The 19711-nt window shown below is 35.9% G+C and overlaps 1 protein-coding gene across 2 annotated transcripts in view; it reads right to left on the bottom strand.

Annotated features, from left to right (window-relative positions):
* Positions 1 to 19711, bottom strand: part of METTL15 (methyltransferase like 15) — a 220816-nt gene that overhangs the window by 108536 nt on the left and 92569 nt on the right. For both annotated transcript variants that reach the window (XM_010831792.1, XM_010831791.1), the window contains one exon: positions 4819 to 4955. In XM_010831792.1, the coding sequence (XP_010830094.1) occupies positions 4819 to 4955 (137 nt within the window). The remainder of the gene's footprint in view (positions 1 to 4818; positions 4956 to 19711) is intronic.

Genomic DNA, 19711 nt, shown 5'->3' with positions numbered 1-19711 from the left:
ATCACCAACTCCCAGAGTTCACTCAGACTCACGTCCATCAAGTCAGTGATGCCATCCAGCCATCTCATCCTCTCTCGTCCCCTTCTCCTCCTGCCCCCAATCCCTCCCAGCATCAGAGTCTTTTCCAATGAGGCAACTCTTCGCATGAGGTGGCCAAAGCACTGGAGTTTCAGCTTTAGCATCACTCCTTCCAAAGAACACCCAGGGCTGATCTCCTTCAGAATGGACTGGCTGGATCTCCTTGCAGTCCAACGGACTCTCAAGAGTCTTCTCCAACACCACAGTTCAAAAGCATCAATTCTTCGGCACTCAGCTTTCTTCACAGTCCAACTCTCACATCCATACATGACCACAGGAAAAACCATAGCCTTGACTAGACGGACCTTACCTACAGTCAAATGATGCAATCAATTATAATTTTTATTTTCTTTATACATGTCTATATTCTCTAAACTCAATATGCAGAGCACATATTAACTCTAAATTCAGAAAAAAAAAATGTTTAAAAACAACTGTCTTCCAACATCCATCTTCCACTGTGGTAAAAGTCAGCTAACATCCCAATGCTCCAATTTTAATGTGTTTCCTCTTGTACAGTCCTCAGAGGCAAGGGAAAAGTTTCAGTTTTCAAACAACAGGTGATCTGACATGTCATCTTTTCTGAAAGTGCTAAAATGAGTTAGCCTAAAATTCAGCTTTCCTGTGAATTGCTTAGTTTTTTTTTGTTTGTTTGTTTTTGTGTGTGTGTGAAAATGTGAGTTTCTATTTTTGACTTAGTTTTAACAGAGTGAAGAACTTGGGATTTTTAAGAAGCATAGGCTACTCTTTGACAACAGCAAAATAAATAAATAAAAGAGAGAAAGAAATTAATTCCTCAAAGATATGCACATTGAAATGACAGAATGTTTCCGTTTTGCATACTTTACTATATGTTGTAATTATAGATGTATTTTTAAGAATATGATCAATTTATCTCATCTGTCCATCCTTCCAACCAACCATCCACCCATTTATCCATTATCCCCAGAAGTAATCCCTAGCCCAAATGTGTGTTTATCTTCATTATGTACATTTTATACTATAACTATAATTGGAGATATATATTTATAAATAATATATAGTATCACTTAGCTTTTTCTACTTTACATAGTTATGCAGGGATGGTGATCACTTATCTGTTCTTGTTTTTCTTAACTATTACTTTCCCTTTCTCTGTACCTCTCTCTACTATTAATTTCTTCTTTCTCAAGTTCTCTATGATTAGACATACAAAAATGCATACACAAAGTCTGTAATAAGCCTATGGATATGTTTCTTTAGATACTGCTTCTTTTATTTAGATGTAATAGATTCTAAGCAGCTTATTTATTTTTTAATATTAAAAGATACCCATGAAAAATAAGAATCCTTTCCCCCATATCCTCATTTTTAAAACTACTGTCTTCCAGTTTACTACGTATAAAGTTTTATACCAGTATTATTTTAATTTCATTTCCCTTTTCATGGCTACTTTTGTGGAGCATCTTTTCACACACTGATGTTTAGTGATTGACCCTTCTATTATTAGTCTACTTTTGAAATTGGAATTTGTTGTCTTATCGATTTTGAGAGAACTCTATTTGATAAATATTAATAGGGTTCAGGAAAAGTTATCTTAGACTATGGCACCTTGGCATACTGAATATCTTTACACTGAAAGAATTTGTAAAATGGCATGTGCAGGTCATAAGGGCCTCAAGTCAGAGAGAACCTGTGTTGTGCTGTGCTTAGTCGCTCAATTGTGTCCAACTCTTTGTGACCCCATAAACTGTAGCCCGCCAGGCTCCTCTGTCCATGGCAATTCTCCAGGCAAGAATACTGGAGTAGGTTGCCATGCCCTCCTCCAGGGGATCTTCCCTACCCAAGGGTCAAACGTAGGTCTTCTGCACTGCAGGCAGATTCTTTACCAGCTGAGCTACCAGGGAAGCCTGAGAGATGCCCTGCTTACATCTAAAAGTGTTTGACATTTTAATCACAACAGCTATTTGATTCTTGTGATACTTATCAACCTGTCATTGACTGTATGACATGAAGCCATACTTGTATTCTTGAATTTAATCCTATTAGGCCATGGCTATGCAGAGTAACGGAGAAGGCAATGGCACCCTACCCCAGTACTCTTGCCTGGAAAATCCCATGGGCAGAGGAGCCTGGTAGGCTGCAGTCTATGGGGTCGTGAAGAGTCGGACACGACTAAGCGACTTCACTTTCACTTTTCACTTTCATGCACTGGAGAAGGAAATGGCAACCCACTCCAGTGTTCTTGCCTGGAGAATCCCAGGGATGGGGGAGCCTGGTGGGCTGCCGTCTGTGGGGTTGCACAGAGTCGGACACGACTGAAGAGACTTAGCAGCAGCAGCAGCATGCAGACTATATCATGAGAAACACTGAGCTGGAAGAAGCACAAGCTGGAATCAAGATCGCCGGGATACATATCAATAACCTCAGATAGGCAGATGACACCACCCTTAAGGCAGAAAGTGAAGCGGAACTAAAGAGCCTCTTGATGAAAGTGAAAGAGGAGAGTTAAAAAGTTGGCTTAAAGCTCAAACATTTAAAAAACTAAAATCATGGCATCTGGTCCCATCACTTCATGGCAAATAGATGGGGAAACAATGACAGACTTTATTTTCTTGGGCTCCAAAATCACTGCAGATGGTGACTACAGCCATGAACTTAAAAGACACTTGCTCCTTGAAAGAAAAGCTATGACCAACCTAGACAGCATATTAAAAAGCAGAGACATTACTTTGCCAACAAAACTCCGTCTAGTCCAAGCTATGGTTTTTCCAGTAGTCATGTATGGATGTGAGAGCTGAACCATAAAGTTGAGCACCGAAGAATTGATGCTTTTGAACTGTGGTGTTGGAGAAGACTTGACAGTCCCTTGGACTGCAGGGAGATGAACCCTGAATATTCACTGGAAGAACTGATGCGGAAGCTCCAATACTTTGGTCACCTGTTGCAAAGAACTGACATTGGAAAAGACCCTGATGCTGGGAAAGACTGAAGGCAGGAGGAGAAGGGGACAACAGAGGACGAGATGGTTGGATGGCATCACCGACTCAATTGACATGAGCTTGAGCAAGTTCTGGGAGTTGGTGATGGACAGGAAAACCTGGCATGCTGCAGTCCATGGGGTCGCAAAGAGTTGGACACCATTGAGTGACTGAAGTGAACTGAGCTGAATTATCTCTTTCTGCTTTATTTTGATTTATCTTTTTGTTGTTTAATTTTTTAAAGGGAATTACTTTGTGGATGAACCAAAAAAAAAAACCTCAATAAAATTTGAGATAAGGTACTATAATTTAATAAAATGAGATTATTGGGTGATGGGCAAAATATACATCCCATCTCTGTAACTATTAAGTCATATGTGCCTTTTAGCAAGCTAATAGGCATAGCTAATAGTTTCCACATTTGTAAACTGCAAAAAGAATACAGTCTTGAGATTCCATTTAAGAAATTAGAGTGTCTGGAAGAATAAGAGACTTTGGGAATCACCACTGTTAGAAACAATAATATCTAAGAGAACCAGGCTGTCTATGCTAGTGATATATAATGGAGACCTATATTCATTCTATAAATATTCAGATCATAATCAAGTAAACTCCTAAAAAGTTTCACAAATATGAATGCTCCAGTACAAGACTTCAAGATGGTGCATTTTAAGTTACTTTGCTTAAAATGAAAGAATGATTTAAAAAAAAAATACTGTGCCATAAAAACTCACCCTCATATTTCTGTTAGAAATAAGGAACCTGGGGTCAAATAGGTTTCTAGGGACTTCACAAACACTGTGATCTTGCAAACAAAAATCTAGGTATATTTATTTACCTATATTTATATTGGGAGATGTAATCACCTAGATTTGCAAAGAGTCTGGGACCTGAGAGAGGTTGAAAAGACTCTTCTAGATTTGCAATCCAACTTTCTAACTTTAGCCTGTGATTAAACCTTTCCATGGTCTTACTTTCGCTACTTCACCAGAGACCTTTTCATTGTTGGACAGCTACAACTCGTAAAAACTCTATGTCCAGTCACAATTTACCTCTAAAATTTTCATCTATTTTTTTTTTTTTCAGTCTCTGGAGCTTAGCAGAAGAGAACAACTCCCCATTACAGAAAAGAGCCCTTTACAATATTTGGAGATGGCCATCTAAATTCCAGGATATTTGTCTTTTACAGCCTGATAGCAACATGGCAAAAGGACATAACTCATTGATTCAAATGTTTTTCTCTAAAGGAAAATGCTTTTATGACTTATAAAGACAATAACCTTAAATTTTTTTTCAAGTTCTACCATAAATGCTCACTATTTTTGACAGAGGGATAGAAAGGTCTAAATTTATTTGTGAACTGCCAAAAGATTTCAAAGAAAATTGCATTACATTGATGTATGTAACCTCATGAATTCTACAGAATTTTTACATACTTATTTACTCCACTAAATTCTTAGAAACTATAAATAAAATATTTTTTAAATGTTTTTAAAGTATGGGTTATCTGGCAAAATACTATTGAAGGATGGATTTCAACACATCTTCAAATATCTGCCAAAAATAATTTTTTGCATTTATACTTATTTACAAAGGATAAATGCAGTAATATTTTTAAGTGGTGCTAAAAATATCACTTACATCAATTATTTTTGTATAAAAAGGGAGGAAATATTTCATTAAGTATAACATCATACAAGGGAAAACAAATTCCAAACAGTAAACCAAGAAACTGATACTGAGCAACAAAATTAAATGTCTATACAGGAGTATTACTTACGGGTACAATTCTGAAAGCTGTTCAGCTATTGCATATGCTGTTGGGTCTCTGTCTAATGCATACAGAGTAATATCTGGCTCCTTCTGTAGAATGGCTCTTGTGTGTCCTCCTGAACCAAATGTCATATCTAGGAAAACCTAGCCAACACAGAAAGAGAAAATTACCACTTAGTAAGAACAAAATTTATTCTTGCCAGCTTACTTTATTTCTAAACACACATAATGCTTTTAAGATTTGATAGCAAATAGAAAAATAATTATACTATTATTAATATATTTATTTTTGCCTAGAGTTCAATTTATTTTACATAAAGTTTGGATCAATTATGACTGATCAGTGCAAAATAATTTGTCAGAGTATCAACAAAATAATAATTTTTGTCATAGGCTGGCCAGTTCATGACAAATTTACATTTCCTCCCATGAGGTCATACTGGCCATTGTGTTGTGCTGCTAGTTTTTCAATGCTTTCAAGCTCCTGGCTAAAAATATTTCCAACAATTTCTCATCATTTGCAAACAGTTTACAATTGGCGTGACTCACTTTATCACAGTTTCTCTAAACACTTCATATTAAGCATAAAGATATTCAAGGAGAGAGAGAGATTATACCTAACAGTAGTCATAGGACAAATATTTAATTAACAAATTAGACCAGGAAAAAGCCCAGGGCTTAAGTCAAAACATCTGTGATAAATTCTATCTTTGCCACTAAGGAGCTATATTGCCCTGGAAATGTCACTTAAAATTCCACTGTGTCTAGACTTTTCCAGAGTTTAGAAAGAACAAGAAGGTTTAGAAGAAGATATCCCAATATCTACCTAATTGGTAAGGTGACACATAACTTCTCATTTAAAGTGAAAGTCGCTCAGTCGTGTCTAACTCTTTGCGAACCCATGGACTGTATCCTGTCAGGCTTCTCTGTCCATAGGATTCTTCAGGCAAGAATACTGGAATGGGTAGTCATTCCCTGATCTAGGGTTTGAATTCAGATCTCCTGCATTGCAGGCAGATTCCTTACTGTTTGAGCCACCAGGGGAGCCCCAAACTTCTAGGAAGTGGCCAAAACAATTTTGAAGTAAAAGATTTACCAGGACAACAGGATACAATATACAGGGGTACATACGTTTAAATGCTTGAATCATTCAAGATCCAGTTAATGAAGTTAACTGGATCTCAATCTATTTCTTAGCTATTTTATTTAGCCGCACTAAAAAAAAGCCAGCTGAGAGTTCAAGAAACTAGAAATTAGACCAGGACCACAATGGAAAAGAATATTAAAAAAAGATTATAAATATTTATATATTTATATATAGATAGATATGTGTGCGTTTGTGTGTGTGTGTAAAACTGAGTCACTTTGCTGTATAACAGAGATTAGCATAACATTGTAAATCAACTATACTTCAATTAAAAAACAAAAAGGCCAAGTGGGAAGAAATCAGGCCTGGAGCATAAGAAATATATATGTGAACAAGGTTGTTGAATTGTAGTTAATTTGGAAGTCAAGATACTCTCAACACATCCTCTGAAAGTTATGTTCTTTAGTTTAATGCACTCTCAATAAATTTCACTGATATGATGAAAATAAAAACAATTATTCCAATAATACTGAATATTATAACAACATACACTAGAAGTCAGACTGTTAAAAATGTTTAAACATAAAACTTTTTTAAAAGTTCATGTGTACATTGCACAAAGGAAATTCCTATAATGGATCTGAACATTTCTCTGTCCTGAATATTATAACTTTTTCCAGGGAGAGTGGCCAGAGACCAGGCACAATTATGCTTTGATTTTTTTTTTTTGCTACAAGCTACCATGCTGAGTCCTGTGTTCCAATCATGTCCTCAGAAAAGTTAGCCTACTATTCAAAGAATAATATGGAGGAAGTCTTCTGACGAAAATTGAGAAGAGGAGGTATTTAAAGCATTACATCAGATGTAAATGTGATGAAAAGGTACAGGCACTGCTTTTTAACATAAATTTTTTAGCATAACTTAACCTTGCACTGCTATAACCGTCAGCACGAAAGGTATGGCTACATATATTTTTCACCTTTTTAAACAGTAACTTTAAAACAATACTTGAAGTCTTATTGTTTTTATGGCTGTTAGCTTAAATCTCACGATTGAGTAATTTCCTCTCCCAGGCTGTATACTTATTTTATACATCTATGAAAAAGTAAAAATCTCCCACCATAGTTCACCTCAGTTTTAAAATTGCTAGCGGTTTAGCATGATTTAAACAGAGAACTTTTCTAGGCTTGGAAAAGTTATATACGTGAACCAAGTAGCTGAATTGTGGTCATGCTTTCTTGTTAATCCCTAATATCAAATCCTATATAACCCTAGGTTTAAACTAAGAGTATATCAGATAAAGTAATTTGAACATGATTGCCTTCTCTCAAGCCAGGAAAGCCCCAATCAATATTTAAAAAGAAAAATTCTCATTATAAAAAATATTCTGGAAAATGTGAATGAGATGATTATAATTTACATGATTATTTTTTAATCTATCATGATTATGCCCTTGGTGATATACTGACAATCAAGGAAATTTTCATAGTAAAAACATAATCTACTATTACCAGTCAAGTGTAACACAAAGGATGAAATAGGAGACAAATGGGATTTATGAAATGAGAACTGAACCCTACCATATGTCTTGGGTTAATAGGTGAGTGGCACCATCAAATTTCATTTTAAAAATTCTAATACACAATGCCCATCAAAAATTATAAGTGACATCTAGGCCTTGTGAGTTACCCAGCACTACAACTGAAAAAGGAGCAATTAGTTTTTCCACATGCGATTACATTTTTTAATTTGTACAATTTGATAATAAAATAAGGAAACTGGACAATTTTTCTTTGCTTAACAAATGTACAAGAACAAAAAATCTGAATGTTTCCAAATAATATTTTTACAAATCTCAACTGTACACATATGCAAATGTTTATGCTACAAACATATGGAATTCTTTCTTTGAATTACCTGATATAATTTATCTAAAAAACCAAACCCATATTTGATACCAAGAATTTTTTCCTGGTAATTTCATTTAATACCAGCATAACCCTGACCAAATCATTTTAACTGCCTAAGTTTCAAATTCTTCATCTAAGAAGTGGGAATAAAACATATCCTTATTTATCTTGAAATTTAAGATTATCTTATTTCTTCCTTACAACCCTGAAGTAGGTGTTAGTAAGTTTTCTACACACAGAAACTAAAATTACACTAAGCTAATAAGTGGATAATGCAACAGCTGAATACAGGTGTATCTGGCTCCTAAACACTCTGACTATGCATTAAATCAATAAAGTCTATCTATCTGCACACTGTTTTACGGCTTTCCAAGCATTAATGTTTTCCTACTTGGTCTAGCAAAAGTCGGTAAAGGAGTATGGAAAAGTGGCATTATCCACATTTTTGCAAACAGAAAACTCAGGTTCAGAGAAAAAATATCATTTGACTAAGATCATATTACTAGTAAGTGAGGGAAAAGAGAATCCTAAACAAGGGCTCACCATCTCTGATTTCTGTGCTCTTTCTGAAAGAAATAAAGAAAGAGAAAAAAAGGGAAAGAACAAAACAAAAATAAGAAAAAAAAAAAAAAGTAAATGATCCGAGATGGCTTTATAAAAAAATACAAGAAAAATTTATTGTTTTATAGATGACTCATTCCCACTGGAACTTAGGCTCTTGAAAATCCATCTTTATGCATCTCTCTCTCTTTCCCACTTCCTTCCTCCCGCCCTCCCTCCCTCCTTCTCTCTCTCTCCCACCATCTCTGTTCCTCTTCTCCTGTTTCAAAGACACCTAGGTATCTAAAGCTTTAGAATGCAGGTTCTTTTTTTTTTTTTTTAAACCCTTTTTTTTAAATTTAATTTTTTATTTTATTTTTTAACTTTACAATACTGTATTGCTTTTGCCTTATATCAACATGAATCTCTTCCAGGATTTTTGCACAAAAGAAAGAAAAAACTTTCTACAACCACTTTTATATCTTTTAGTTACAAAAAAACAACAAAGTTCAGAAAGAGAGAAAGCTAGTTACACTGGGTAGGTGGTATATTTAAGAAAAAGAAAGAAATTTCTTTGAAATTGAATAGAAGAGATATGGAAAAGATGAACAAATTCCAGAGAGGTGCAGGACCAGTGAAGTGCCTGACAGGTGCTAAGACCTCAGAGCTGCCAGATAGATGACAGAATGAAGGGGACGGATCCTTAGTTATGGGGTTCCCCATGCTACCAGAGTTCCATGCCTCTCTATGGCACAGAAGCAGCAAAACCAACCATTGGTCCTAGTGGGTCTACACAGGTTAAAACGAAAGGCATCTTAGGGGAAATTAAATGTGGTATGAGGTGACTAAGATGATGCAGGGCTTTGGCATAGCTCTGGATGGTGTGTGGGGTCTGGGGGATAAATCAAATTGATAGCTTTACAGAACAGGGAGACTAAGGATCAGAAATGAAGGTTATTTAAAGAAAATAAAAAACTAGCATTTGCAGAATAGGATGCATAACTACAATTCTTCAATCTGCCTCCAATTTAATATGGTAGTATCAGTGCACAGTAGTAGGTGTGTAGTATATATTTAATGATGTGATATGAAAAAAAGAGCTAAGTCTCCCAATGCAACTATGAAGACAGCAATACTCATCTGTATATATGAATTCAGAAATACTCTTCAAGATTTAAGACTCATTATGATAGGATTACATAAAAGAGTCACAAGATGCCCAACTTTTAAGCCATTTAAAATCTATGTATTCTAATATTAGCAATAGACTCATCGATAACAGAATTTCTTCAGAACATTAATAATGATAAATAACTATGAAACTCTGTAACATGCTTTTATTTACTGATCAGTCTCCTTTGAAATATGAAAATGACACTTCTTAGTTTGGGTTAGCTCTTTCAATCAAATACAACTCAATTACACTTTATCCCCATGGTCTTCTAAATATCATAAAGATTAGATTTTACTTTTCACCATGATGAGTCACACTTGAATAGCTGTGGATCTGATATGGACACGGAACAAACACTGAACTTCAGAGCTCAGAGGGTCACTCTGTTGTTCAGCCGCTCAGTCATGTTTGACTCTGCGACTCTGTGGACTGCAGCATGCTAGGCTTCCCTGTTCTTCACCATCACCCAGAGCTTGCTCGAACTCATGTCCATAGTCAGTGATGCCATCCAACCATCTCGTCCTCTGTAGTCCCCTTCTCCTGGCTTCAATCTTTCCCAGGATGAGGGTCTTTTCTAACGAGTTGACCAAAGTGTTGGATCTTCAGCTTCAGCATCAGTCCTTCCAATGAATATTCAGGACTGATTAAGCAAGATGTAACATACTATTTATTCTACCCCCTCATTTTATTTATGAAGAGACCAAGGCCCAAAGAAGGTAGTTGGTAGCTAGTTGAGGGCAAAGTTAATACAAAAAGCAGATCCTGTGCTCTTTCCACTTCATCTCATAATACTCCCCCATTGAAATTATATAATCACATTGTAATAAAAGCAATTCCTCATTGAAAAGCATTTTCCTAATACAAAGATATATGCAAGTGGGAACTCTGCACAATGGGCCTCCAACACAGTTAAAAACAATTACTGTTCTACCATTTTAATTTTCTTAAGACTTTATGATGATAAGTATGTTGAACTAAATTCCAAAGACAATTAAGTTTTATATGTGGCCTGAAAAAAAAGGTCTGGCCATTATGCACAAGAGCAACTAGTGAAGATTTACTTCTTGAGATGTTGCAGTTTTCAAATGGATCTTGAAACTGAAAACAAAAAATTAAAACACCTAAAATCATAGACTCACAGGTGATTAAAGCTAGAAGGACCTATAAAGATAATCCAAATTTATCATTATATACCACTCTGTCTTTATAGATTATATCTATATCCCTTTTATATAATATGTCTCAAATGTGATATCCTTTAAGACAGCTAAGGCTGGTCTCTAAAGGGGTGAGACTGGCAGAAATCACGGGATTTGCCCCAGATCACCCTCCACAGACTAGATACTTAAATGACTTTTTTTCCAATATAAGACTTCTAATCCTTGACATTTTCACACTGGAACAACACTGTTAAAATTGGACAGGAAAACATTTTTAGCCACGAACAGTACGAGGGCAGATCTTCCAATTTAATTTTTCTAATGTTGATTAGTCATTTCCAATCTGTGCAAGATTTTTAATAGTAAGTTCTCATCTGAATTTGGAAACAATATGGCCTGATTTCACTTTAAAATTTCTTCCTATGAATATTTTCTTTTCTGGCAATTATTCATTTTGAATTTTTCGAATTAAAATGTTTTTGAAAGAATGTTAATTAAATTTCACCTATTTGTAACTAGTTTCATTTTGAAATACTGAAAGGTCTCAGGAATATACTTAACTTTCTAGAGTTTTTTCAGGAAGTTATTAAATTAAAATGCATGGCATTAATTGATAATCTGTGTATTTATGGAAGATCCAATATAGATAAGGCCATAGAAGGTAATATAAAGATAAGTTAGGAGACTTCCAATTTGGTGAGAGACTTTAGACATGCTTGCTGCTGCTGCTGCTGCTAAGTCGCTTCAGTCATGTCCGATTCTGTGCGACCCCATAGACGGCAGCCCACCAGGCTTCCCCATCCCTGGGATTCTCCAGGCAAGAACACTGGAGTGGGTTGCCATTTCCTTCTCCAGTGCATGAAAGTGAAAAGTGAAAGTGAAGTCGCTCAGTCGTGTCCGACTCTAGCGACCCCATGGACTGTAGCCTACCAGGCTCCTCCGTCCATGGGATTTTCCAGGCAAAAGTACTGGGGTGGGGTGCCATTGCCTTCTCCGTAGACATGCTTACAAATAACAATTAGTAAAAAGAAATCAACAATATAAGAAAGATATATATAATATTTTACAAGGAGTAAAAATAAATATTAATTTTAATCAGAAATTAGATGAATGAAAGTGTAGTAGGTTACAGTTCAGCTGGGCCTTGAAGGCTGGGCAGAGTCAGAGCTTACGTTTCTTCTCATGTTCCACAGTCTCCAAAACTAATCAGTTATCAAGTCCAGTTGATTTTATCATACAAATATATCTTAAATCTTTCTATTTCCATCATCAATTCAAAGCACCCAAACTTTTTGCTTTATTAATGCAATAACCTCAAAAGTCATATCCATACCTCTAATTTCACTTGATTCTTCTCACTACACTGTTAACAGGATATCCTTTCTAAAATAAAATAGCAGTATGTGGCATTCCTACTTAAACCCTCTCACAGGCTCTCCAAAAGTCCATGATAGAGTCCAAACTTCTGGGCAAAATGGACAATGTTCTTCATATTCTGGCCCCTTCATTTCTTTCCAACATTATCTTTCACTACACCCAGACATGAATTTCACAATGTTTTCTACAGCCATACAGAAGTATGTGCAATAATCAAATATGCCAAGCTGTCTCATGCCTTCTCTCCCATTTGTCTTGTTCCATCTCTCTCAAATTTTCTTCTCAAATAATTTTGAGAACACTAATACGTCCACAGCTCTATTCCAAAAGTTAGAAATACAACAGTATGCCTAAATAGACACGGGTCCTGCTCTCATGTAGTTTTCAGCCTGGAGGCTTGAGTATCTCTAATATAGTATCTTATTATTATTATTATTATATACATATTTTAGAATAACCTCTGAAAGTATCCTAAACATTTGTGTTGCTGGTGCCAAACAATACATAACACACAGAATGTAATCCATAAATACCTGCTGGATAAATAAAAACAAAGAGAATTAAATTTTTTTTAATTTGAAAAGAATTTTAAAAAGACATAGGAAAGGATATGTCTGTTATAAGGAGAGCATGTTTGACCAGACTCCAGGATTTATTAGAAGAAGAGGGTAGAAAGGAGAAAAAGGGAAAAAAGAGTAACGGAAAAAAAAAACTTTCACATATGCTCCAGATACTGGGTTAGTTTTGCAGTATGTAGCCTGTCTTACTTCGCATAGTAGCAGTGTAAGACAGCCAAACTAGAGATCATGCAGGAAAGGCAGTGTGAGATCCAACTGCAGCAGTCCTACAAGGCCAGGATAAGTCCTCTATACCATATCTGCTAGACCCTGGACAGCTTTGAGGGCTTCTTTTTTTATATACAAAAAAGTTTGACTGCCAACAGTATGAGATGGATGGTGTGAGAATATAGCAGTGACCTAGAGGACACAAAAGCCTGAAATGGCAACAGGGATGGAGACTAATAACAAATGTATGCATGTTTATTTCATATTTATTTTATGCAAAATGTGGTGCTACATATTTTATCTGTAGTTTTCAATCATTTTACACATAGACATAAATACACACACATTTTTAGTTAATTGAATGCAATTTTCAAAACCACACTCTGAGCCAAGTCACTATTATTATTACTTTTTTACAGAGGAGAAAGGGGAGATTTAGAGTGGGCTAGGTAAGCTGGCTGAGGCACAGCTAACGAATGGTGAAACCTGATTTCAAAAACAGTTCTGTCTCCTGAACATGTACTACTAATTACTTTGCTTTTTTACAGAGGTAAGTGAAAAAAGTGAAGTCACTCAGTCGTGTCCAACTCTTTGAGACCCCATGGACTGTAGCCCACCAGGCTACTCGGTCCGTGGGATTTTTCCAGGCATGTGGAATGGGTTGCCATTTCCTTCTCCAGGGGATCTTCCCAACCAAGGGATCGAATCCGGGTCTCCCGCATTGTAGGCAGATGCTTTACCATCTGAGCTACCAAGGAAGCCTGCTTACAGAGGTAAGACAGTAATTATTATAGATATGGTGAGTGAAGAAGTAAGAAGAATTGTTTAAAGGATCACAAAGCATGCTATCTAGGTAACTAAGAGGATAACTGACACCATTATTTTGCAATTATGTTAACTATGCCACACATTTTAAAAACCTGATCTCATATAATTCTTACCACAGCCTGCACAGTAGGTAAAATAATTCTATTTTACAGATGAGTATATCAGAGTCATTTATTTAAGACTGTGTACCATTACATGTACCACATGAATTAGTGGTACAATTAGAGACAGAGGCAGAAATAAGCATTTCCTTTCCCTCACTTCTGCACTGCCCGCCATGCCCTGCCACCTCCATTAGGATCAGAAGGGCCAAGTATCAATTCTTACTTCAGAAGAGAGAAAACTAAAAATACGTGAGGATACATGCAGCTTGAGAGGGAGAACAAAGAGGTTTAAGAATTTTAAACAGGAATAGAATAAGTCTTTGTGGTAAACTTAAAACAGTGAAGTGAGGAGTGAGGACTATTGCTGAACAGAGATTATGAAGAGAGTTTAACACACACACACACACACACAAGTGTAATAGGCCCAATGATAATAGCAGTAATACATAGAGGAAGCAAGAAGTTTGGTTCCTGAAAGTGCTTGAAGAACATTAAGTCCTAATTGTATTTTTAAAAGCTCATCCTACTAAAACACACACACACACACACACACACACACATAAGATAAATTATTTTCATTATATATATTACACTATATATTACATCATGCAGCCTTTGGAAACACTGTGCCCCAAATATAATGTACCTGGCATACATTTACCAAATGGAATGGAGGAGAGCTCTTTGATATAGCTAGTGAGAAAAGTGTTGAGATGAGCTAGTTATTTGGATATATGATATAACAGATATTCTGACCAAAAAAAAAAAAACAACTAGAAAGTAATCTGGTTTATAATGTCACTGAGATGTTTATAATTGCTAAGGCAAGCTATTATTCCACCATTGTGTGCTTAAATCACTCAGACTCTCAGAGAATTCTGTAAGGCTTTACTTATGTTTTCTGTCTAATCTGTTGACAGGTAGACATTTGTCATACTGATGCATTTGCAGACCAAAAATAAATTAGAACATATAACTATGAACATAGAGGGCCACCAACCTCAATGTCAGCAACCATTTCTCCTACAAAACCCCTTGATTTATTACTGTCTTGTCAAGGTCTGTTGAGTATCCGTCTGCTATGTGCTTATCTTTGTTTTATTTGTAACTATTACATGGGCTTATGTAAAAGGAAAAAAATCTCAAAAGAACATAAAAGTTATACCACAAACAAAACAATCAATGCATTGCAATAAATTTATCTCCTTTCTCATTTTATCAAGAGTATTGCTGTTACTATAATGACTCATTCTGCCTAAATTCTGCACACATTTCATCTTGTAGCTTAAATTCTTATTCACAAAAGAAATCTTACTTGTCATAACAAAACTTTTTTTTCTCTTCTTCACAAAATATGTTCTTCAATTATATCAAACAATTAGAGTATTCATCCTTACTGGTGATGAGTAACTTTTACTCTTACCTATAATAAGGAATGAATTTCAATCACAAATCTTAGCCCTGTACAATGGACTGCCATTTGATCTGCTTTCAAATACAATGGTTGAATTAACACAAATGACTAAGAACAATATGGCATGAGTGGTCTCAATAAGCTTAATTTCTCAAAGGTCGCAGGCACAGACAATGCTAATCTGTCAGTATCTTTTGGAATAAGAAAAATAGTTTTTATTCAACACCATCAAGAAATTCAGATAATATATTCTGGACAGACTTTTCAAGGAATAACACACAACTACCAAGCATGATAGACAGCTATTTTCTCTAACAATTATTAAGTGTATAGATTTGGAAAAATAATGTGAAAATAATGAAATACTGAATCCTTATGTCAATGTGTTCAGCAAATGCTCTTTCCAAAAATTTTTGGTGGGGGTGGGGGGTACAAGTCATTTTACTGATGGTGGCTTCAACATGGTTTAAGTATTAAATGTTCAGTTCAGTTCAGTCGCTCAGTCATGTCCGACTCTTTGTGACCTCATGAATCACAGCATGCCAGGCTTCCCTGTCCATCACCAACTCCCGGAGTTCACTCAAACTCATGTCCATTGAGTCTTAATCACCATTAAAATACAACCAATGATGGTAATATTTTCTATTACTCAGTCTCCAAATAACATTAATTTTATACACATCAAAGCAAACCTATATACCTAAGTTGCTGTTGTTTAGTCACCCAGTCGTATCTGACTCTTTTGTGACTCCGTGGATTGGGATTTTCCAGGCAAGAATACTGGAGTGGTTTGCCATTTCCTTTCTCCAGCGGATCTTCCCAGCCCGGGGATCAAACCTGCATCTCTTGAATTCTTTACCACTGAGCCACTGGGGAAGGAGGAGGGAGGAGGGTGCAGGATGGGGAACACATGTATACCTGTGGCGGAGTCATGTTGATAGATGGCAAAACCAATACAATATTGTAAAGTTAAAAAATAAAATAAAATAAATAAATAAAATAAAATAAAATGTTTAAAATGTAAATATTATTATTACTTTTCTTGTTCAGATAGTAATACCTTTAAAGATTTTTAGTACAGCCCTTTAAAATTTTATCTTCTGGAGCATAAACAACTGCATTTTCAAATGAATTGGACAGCAGGACCTAATTTAACTACACTGGTATTCTGACATATTACTAGAAACAAAGAATCCAAAATTTTTCAATTTTTAACTGACCAGGAAGACTTTATACATCTTTCAATTGTGGTCAAATGAAGTTGACCAAATGAAGCAACAGTCATACTAAAATCAATTATCTAAAAAAAATAAATAAAATCAATTATCTAATTACCTTGATAATAAAGCAAAAATTATACACTTATTATATAAATTCTGTATGGAGTATAGAGAATTTTGGAGTATAAATTTTACAGGGAGATACAAAGAATTATAAAATATACTGCTAGTTTCCTAATGGACATTCAGTCTCTTTGAAGAGACCAAACATGAATCCCTGGAAATGATTAAATAACAAAATTTCAGACATGTCAAGTGTCAATGTATAGTTATATGTCAATGTTAACAAAGAGTAAATTATGTTTTATGGAAGCAAGTAGTACTATAGACGGTCATGGTCTGAAAAGTCTCCCTCCTCAAAGAAGACAGCCCCAAGTCAAACCTCGGTTAGAACCAGCTAAGCATAACAGAGGAAAGAAGGTGCACCAGAAGAAAGGAAAAATCTGAAATAAAGTCAAAGGAACATAATCCTTGAATCATTAACTGGTTTAATTGTATAGCACACAGGACTTGTAAAAAGAATAGACTAGATTGAATATTAGGTTGTTTAACATTTCTGAGTCTGCTCTCTTAGTTATAAAATGAACTCAGAAACACACACCTTACAGGGTTACAATGAGAATGAAATAAATTTGTGTATATAAAGTGCTTAGAATCCTTCCTGGCACATAGTGAGTGATTAAAAGTAATAATTATAAAAATGATGATAATAATGATACTTACTACTTCCACCTTCAAGAAGCACAAAAACAGATGAGAGGCCATGAAGTATAGGACTTGCATTGGGATAATGACAGGTAGGGACAGAGGGTTCATACAAGGAATGACAGAAGGATGCTACCATGAAGCAGCACTCAGAAGAGTCAAAGCTTAGTTTAGATACAAATGATAAACCTGTAAAAAATGCCAAAGTTGTCACAAAACTTTCAAACCTATTTGTATCAAAGAAAGATGACCGCACTGACCATAAAAACCTCTGCTATAATCAGAGTAAATAATCTGTTTTACTGGGAATCAACATGATCCTCTCAAACTCTGACCCTCTCAAAATATAAACTGCCAATTTGTAAGCAGAAAAAACTGCCAATTTTTTCCTTCATACTCATGACCACTTCTAGTTTATCATATAGCTTTACATTTAAATCAATGACACTAACAGGTGTTAAGTATCAATTCTAGATCACTAACAGAGAATGGGTCATCCTATAAATCGATCCTCATTATTATTAATAATAGCAAAGATTCACCAGATCCTTTCTATGTATGACAACTGGGGGCTACGTTACATGACAACTCTCTGAGTAGATGTTATTATTGTTTCTATCTCACATGGAGAAATATTTGCCTAAGGTTGCAATGGTTAATACATTACAGAGTTATCTGAACCTTTGCAGCCTCTCCTTTGATATGCTCTTAACAAAATTTCCTATAGTTTCTATAATTTATTTCTGAGTGGCACAAGAATCAAATTATGTCATTCCTCTTCTGCTCAAGACTTTCTAATGACCTCCTATTTCACAAAGCCCTTCCAAAAAAAAAAAAACCAGCAAACCTCATCTAACTTAACTGACACCATCTTCTACTTCATTTTAACTTCTCCTCTACTTCTGAACCACTATTCTAATTAGCAGAGCCTCCTTATTGTTCCTCAAACGCATGCCTGTTACAAAGTATTTGTATTTAATGTGCCACCTCCCTGCCCGGTCACAGCAGATATTTAAGGATGGAGCATTTGTTCTATCTTTTCTTCTAGGATTTTGCTTAAATATAATTTTTAGTAAGGCTGTCCCAAATAAAAGGTTTTTCCACCATCAACCCTTATTTCTCCCTTGATCCTTTCCTTGCTTCACTTCTTCTTCATAGCATTTATCCATATAATATAATCAACCTTATAGTCTTCTTTTGTATTATGTTTATGATCTGTGTCACATCACTAGAAGACAAGCTCTAAAAGAGGAAATACAATTTTGAATCTCTAATACCAGGAACAGTACCTGTCACATTGTCGTGATGTTTTTGTGTAGTTGCTAAGTCACATGTGACTCTTTTGTGACCCCAAGGACTGTAGCTTGCCAGACTCCTCTGTCCATGGGATTTCCCAGGCAAGGATACTGGAGTGCGTTGCCATTTCCTTTTCCAGGGGATATTCCTGACCAAGGGATCAAACCGGAGTCTCTTGCATTGGCAAGCAGATTCTTTACCACTGAAACACCTGGGAAGCTATGTCACATACAGCTGAATAAATATTTGTTGAATGCATACAAATATATTTGTAAGGATAAAAACTACCAATAGGTAGTAAATAAATTTTGTTTTCAAAAGAATAAAGGGAAAAAGGAATTATTATTTAATGAGCATCTAACATGTGCCAGAAGGTCCACTAGTTGCTTGGCATACATTAACTCACTAAACATTCAACTAATAACCCTCTGAGAGATAGATATTGTTCACCCTGTTTGATCAGTTCAGTTCAGTTCAGTCGCTCAGTCGTGTCCGACTCTTTGCAACCCGATGAATCGCAGCACGTCAGGCCTCCCTGTCCATCACCAACTCCCGGAGTTCACTCAGACTCACGTCCATCAAGTCGGTGATGCCATCCAGCCATCTCATCCTTTGTCGTCCATTTCCCTCCTGCCCCCAATCCCTCCCAGCATCAGAGTCTTTTCCAATGAGTCAACTCTTCATATCAGGTGGCCAAAGTACTGGAGTTTCAGCTTTGGCATCATTCTTTCCAAAGAACACCCAGGGTTGATATCCTTTAGAGTGGACTGGTTGGATCTCCTTGCAGTCCAAGGGACTCTCAAGAGTCTTCTCAAACACCACTGTTCAAAAGCATCAATTCTTTGGTGCTCAGCTTTCTTCTTAGTCCAACTCTCACATCCATACATGACCACTGGAAAAACCATAGCCTTGACTAGACGGACCTTTGTTGGCAAAGTATGTCTCTGCTTTTCAATATGCTATCTAGGTTGGTCATAACTTTTCTTCCAAGGAGTAAGCGTCTTTTAATCTCATGGCTGCAGTCACCATCTGCAGTGATTTTGGAGTCCCCAAAAATAAAGTCTGATTCTGTTTTCACTGTTTCCACATCTATTTCTCATGAAGTGACAATAACCTCAAATGTGCAGATGACACCACCCTTAAGGCATAAAGTGAAGAGGAACTAAAAAGCCTCTTGATGAAAGTGAAAGAGGAGAGTGAAAAAGCTGGCTTAAAGTTCAACATTCAGAAAACGAAGATC

This window comes from Bison bison, unplaced genomic scaffold (genome assembly GCF_000754665.1).
Source record: "Bison bison bison isolate TAMUID 2011002044 unplaced genomic scaffold, Bison_UMD1.0 scf7180017864531, whole genome shotgun sequence".
Taxonomy (NCBI): domain Eukaryota; kingdom Metazoa; phylum Chordata; class Mammalia; order Artiodactyla; family Bovidae; genus Bison; species Bison bison.
This window is presented reverse-complemented; position numbering and strand designations above follow the sequence as displayed.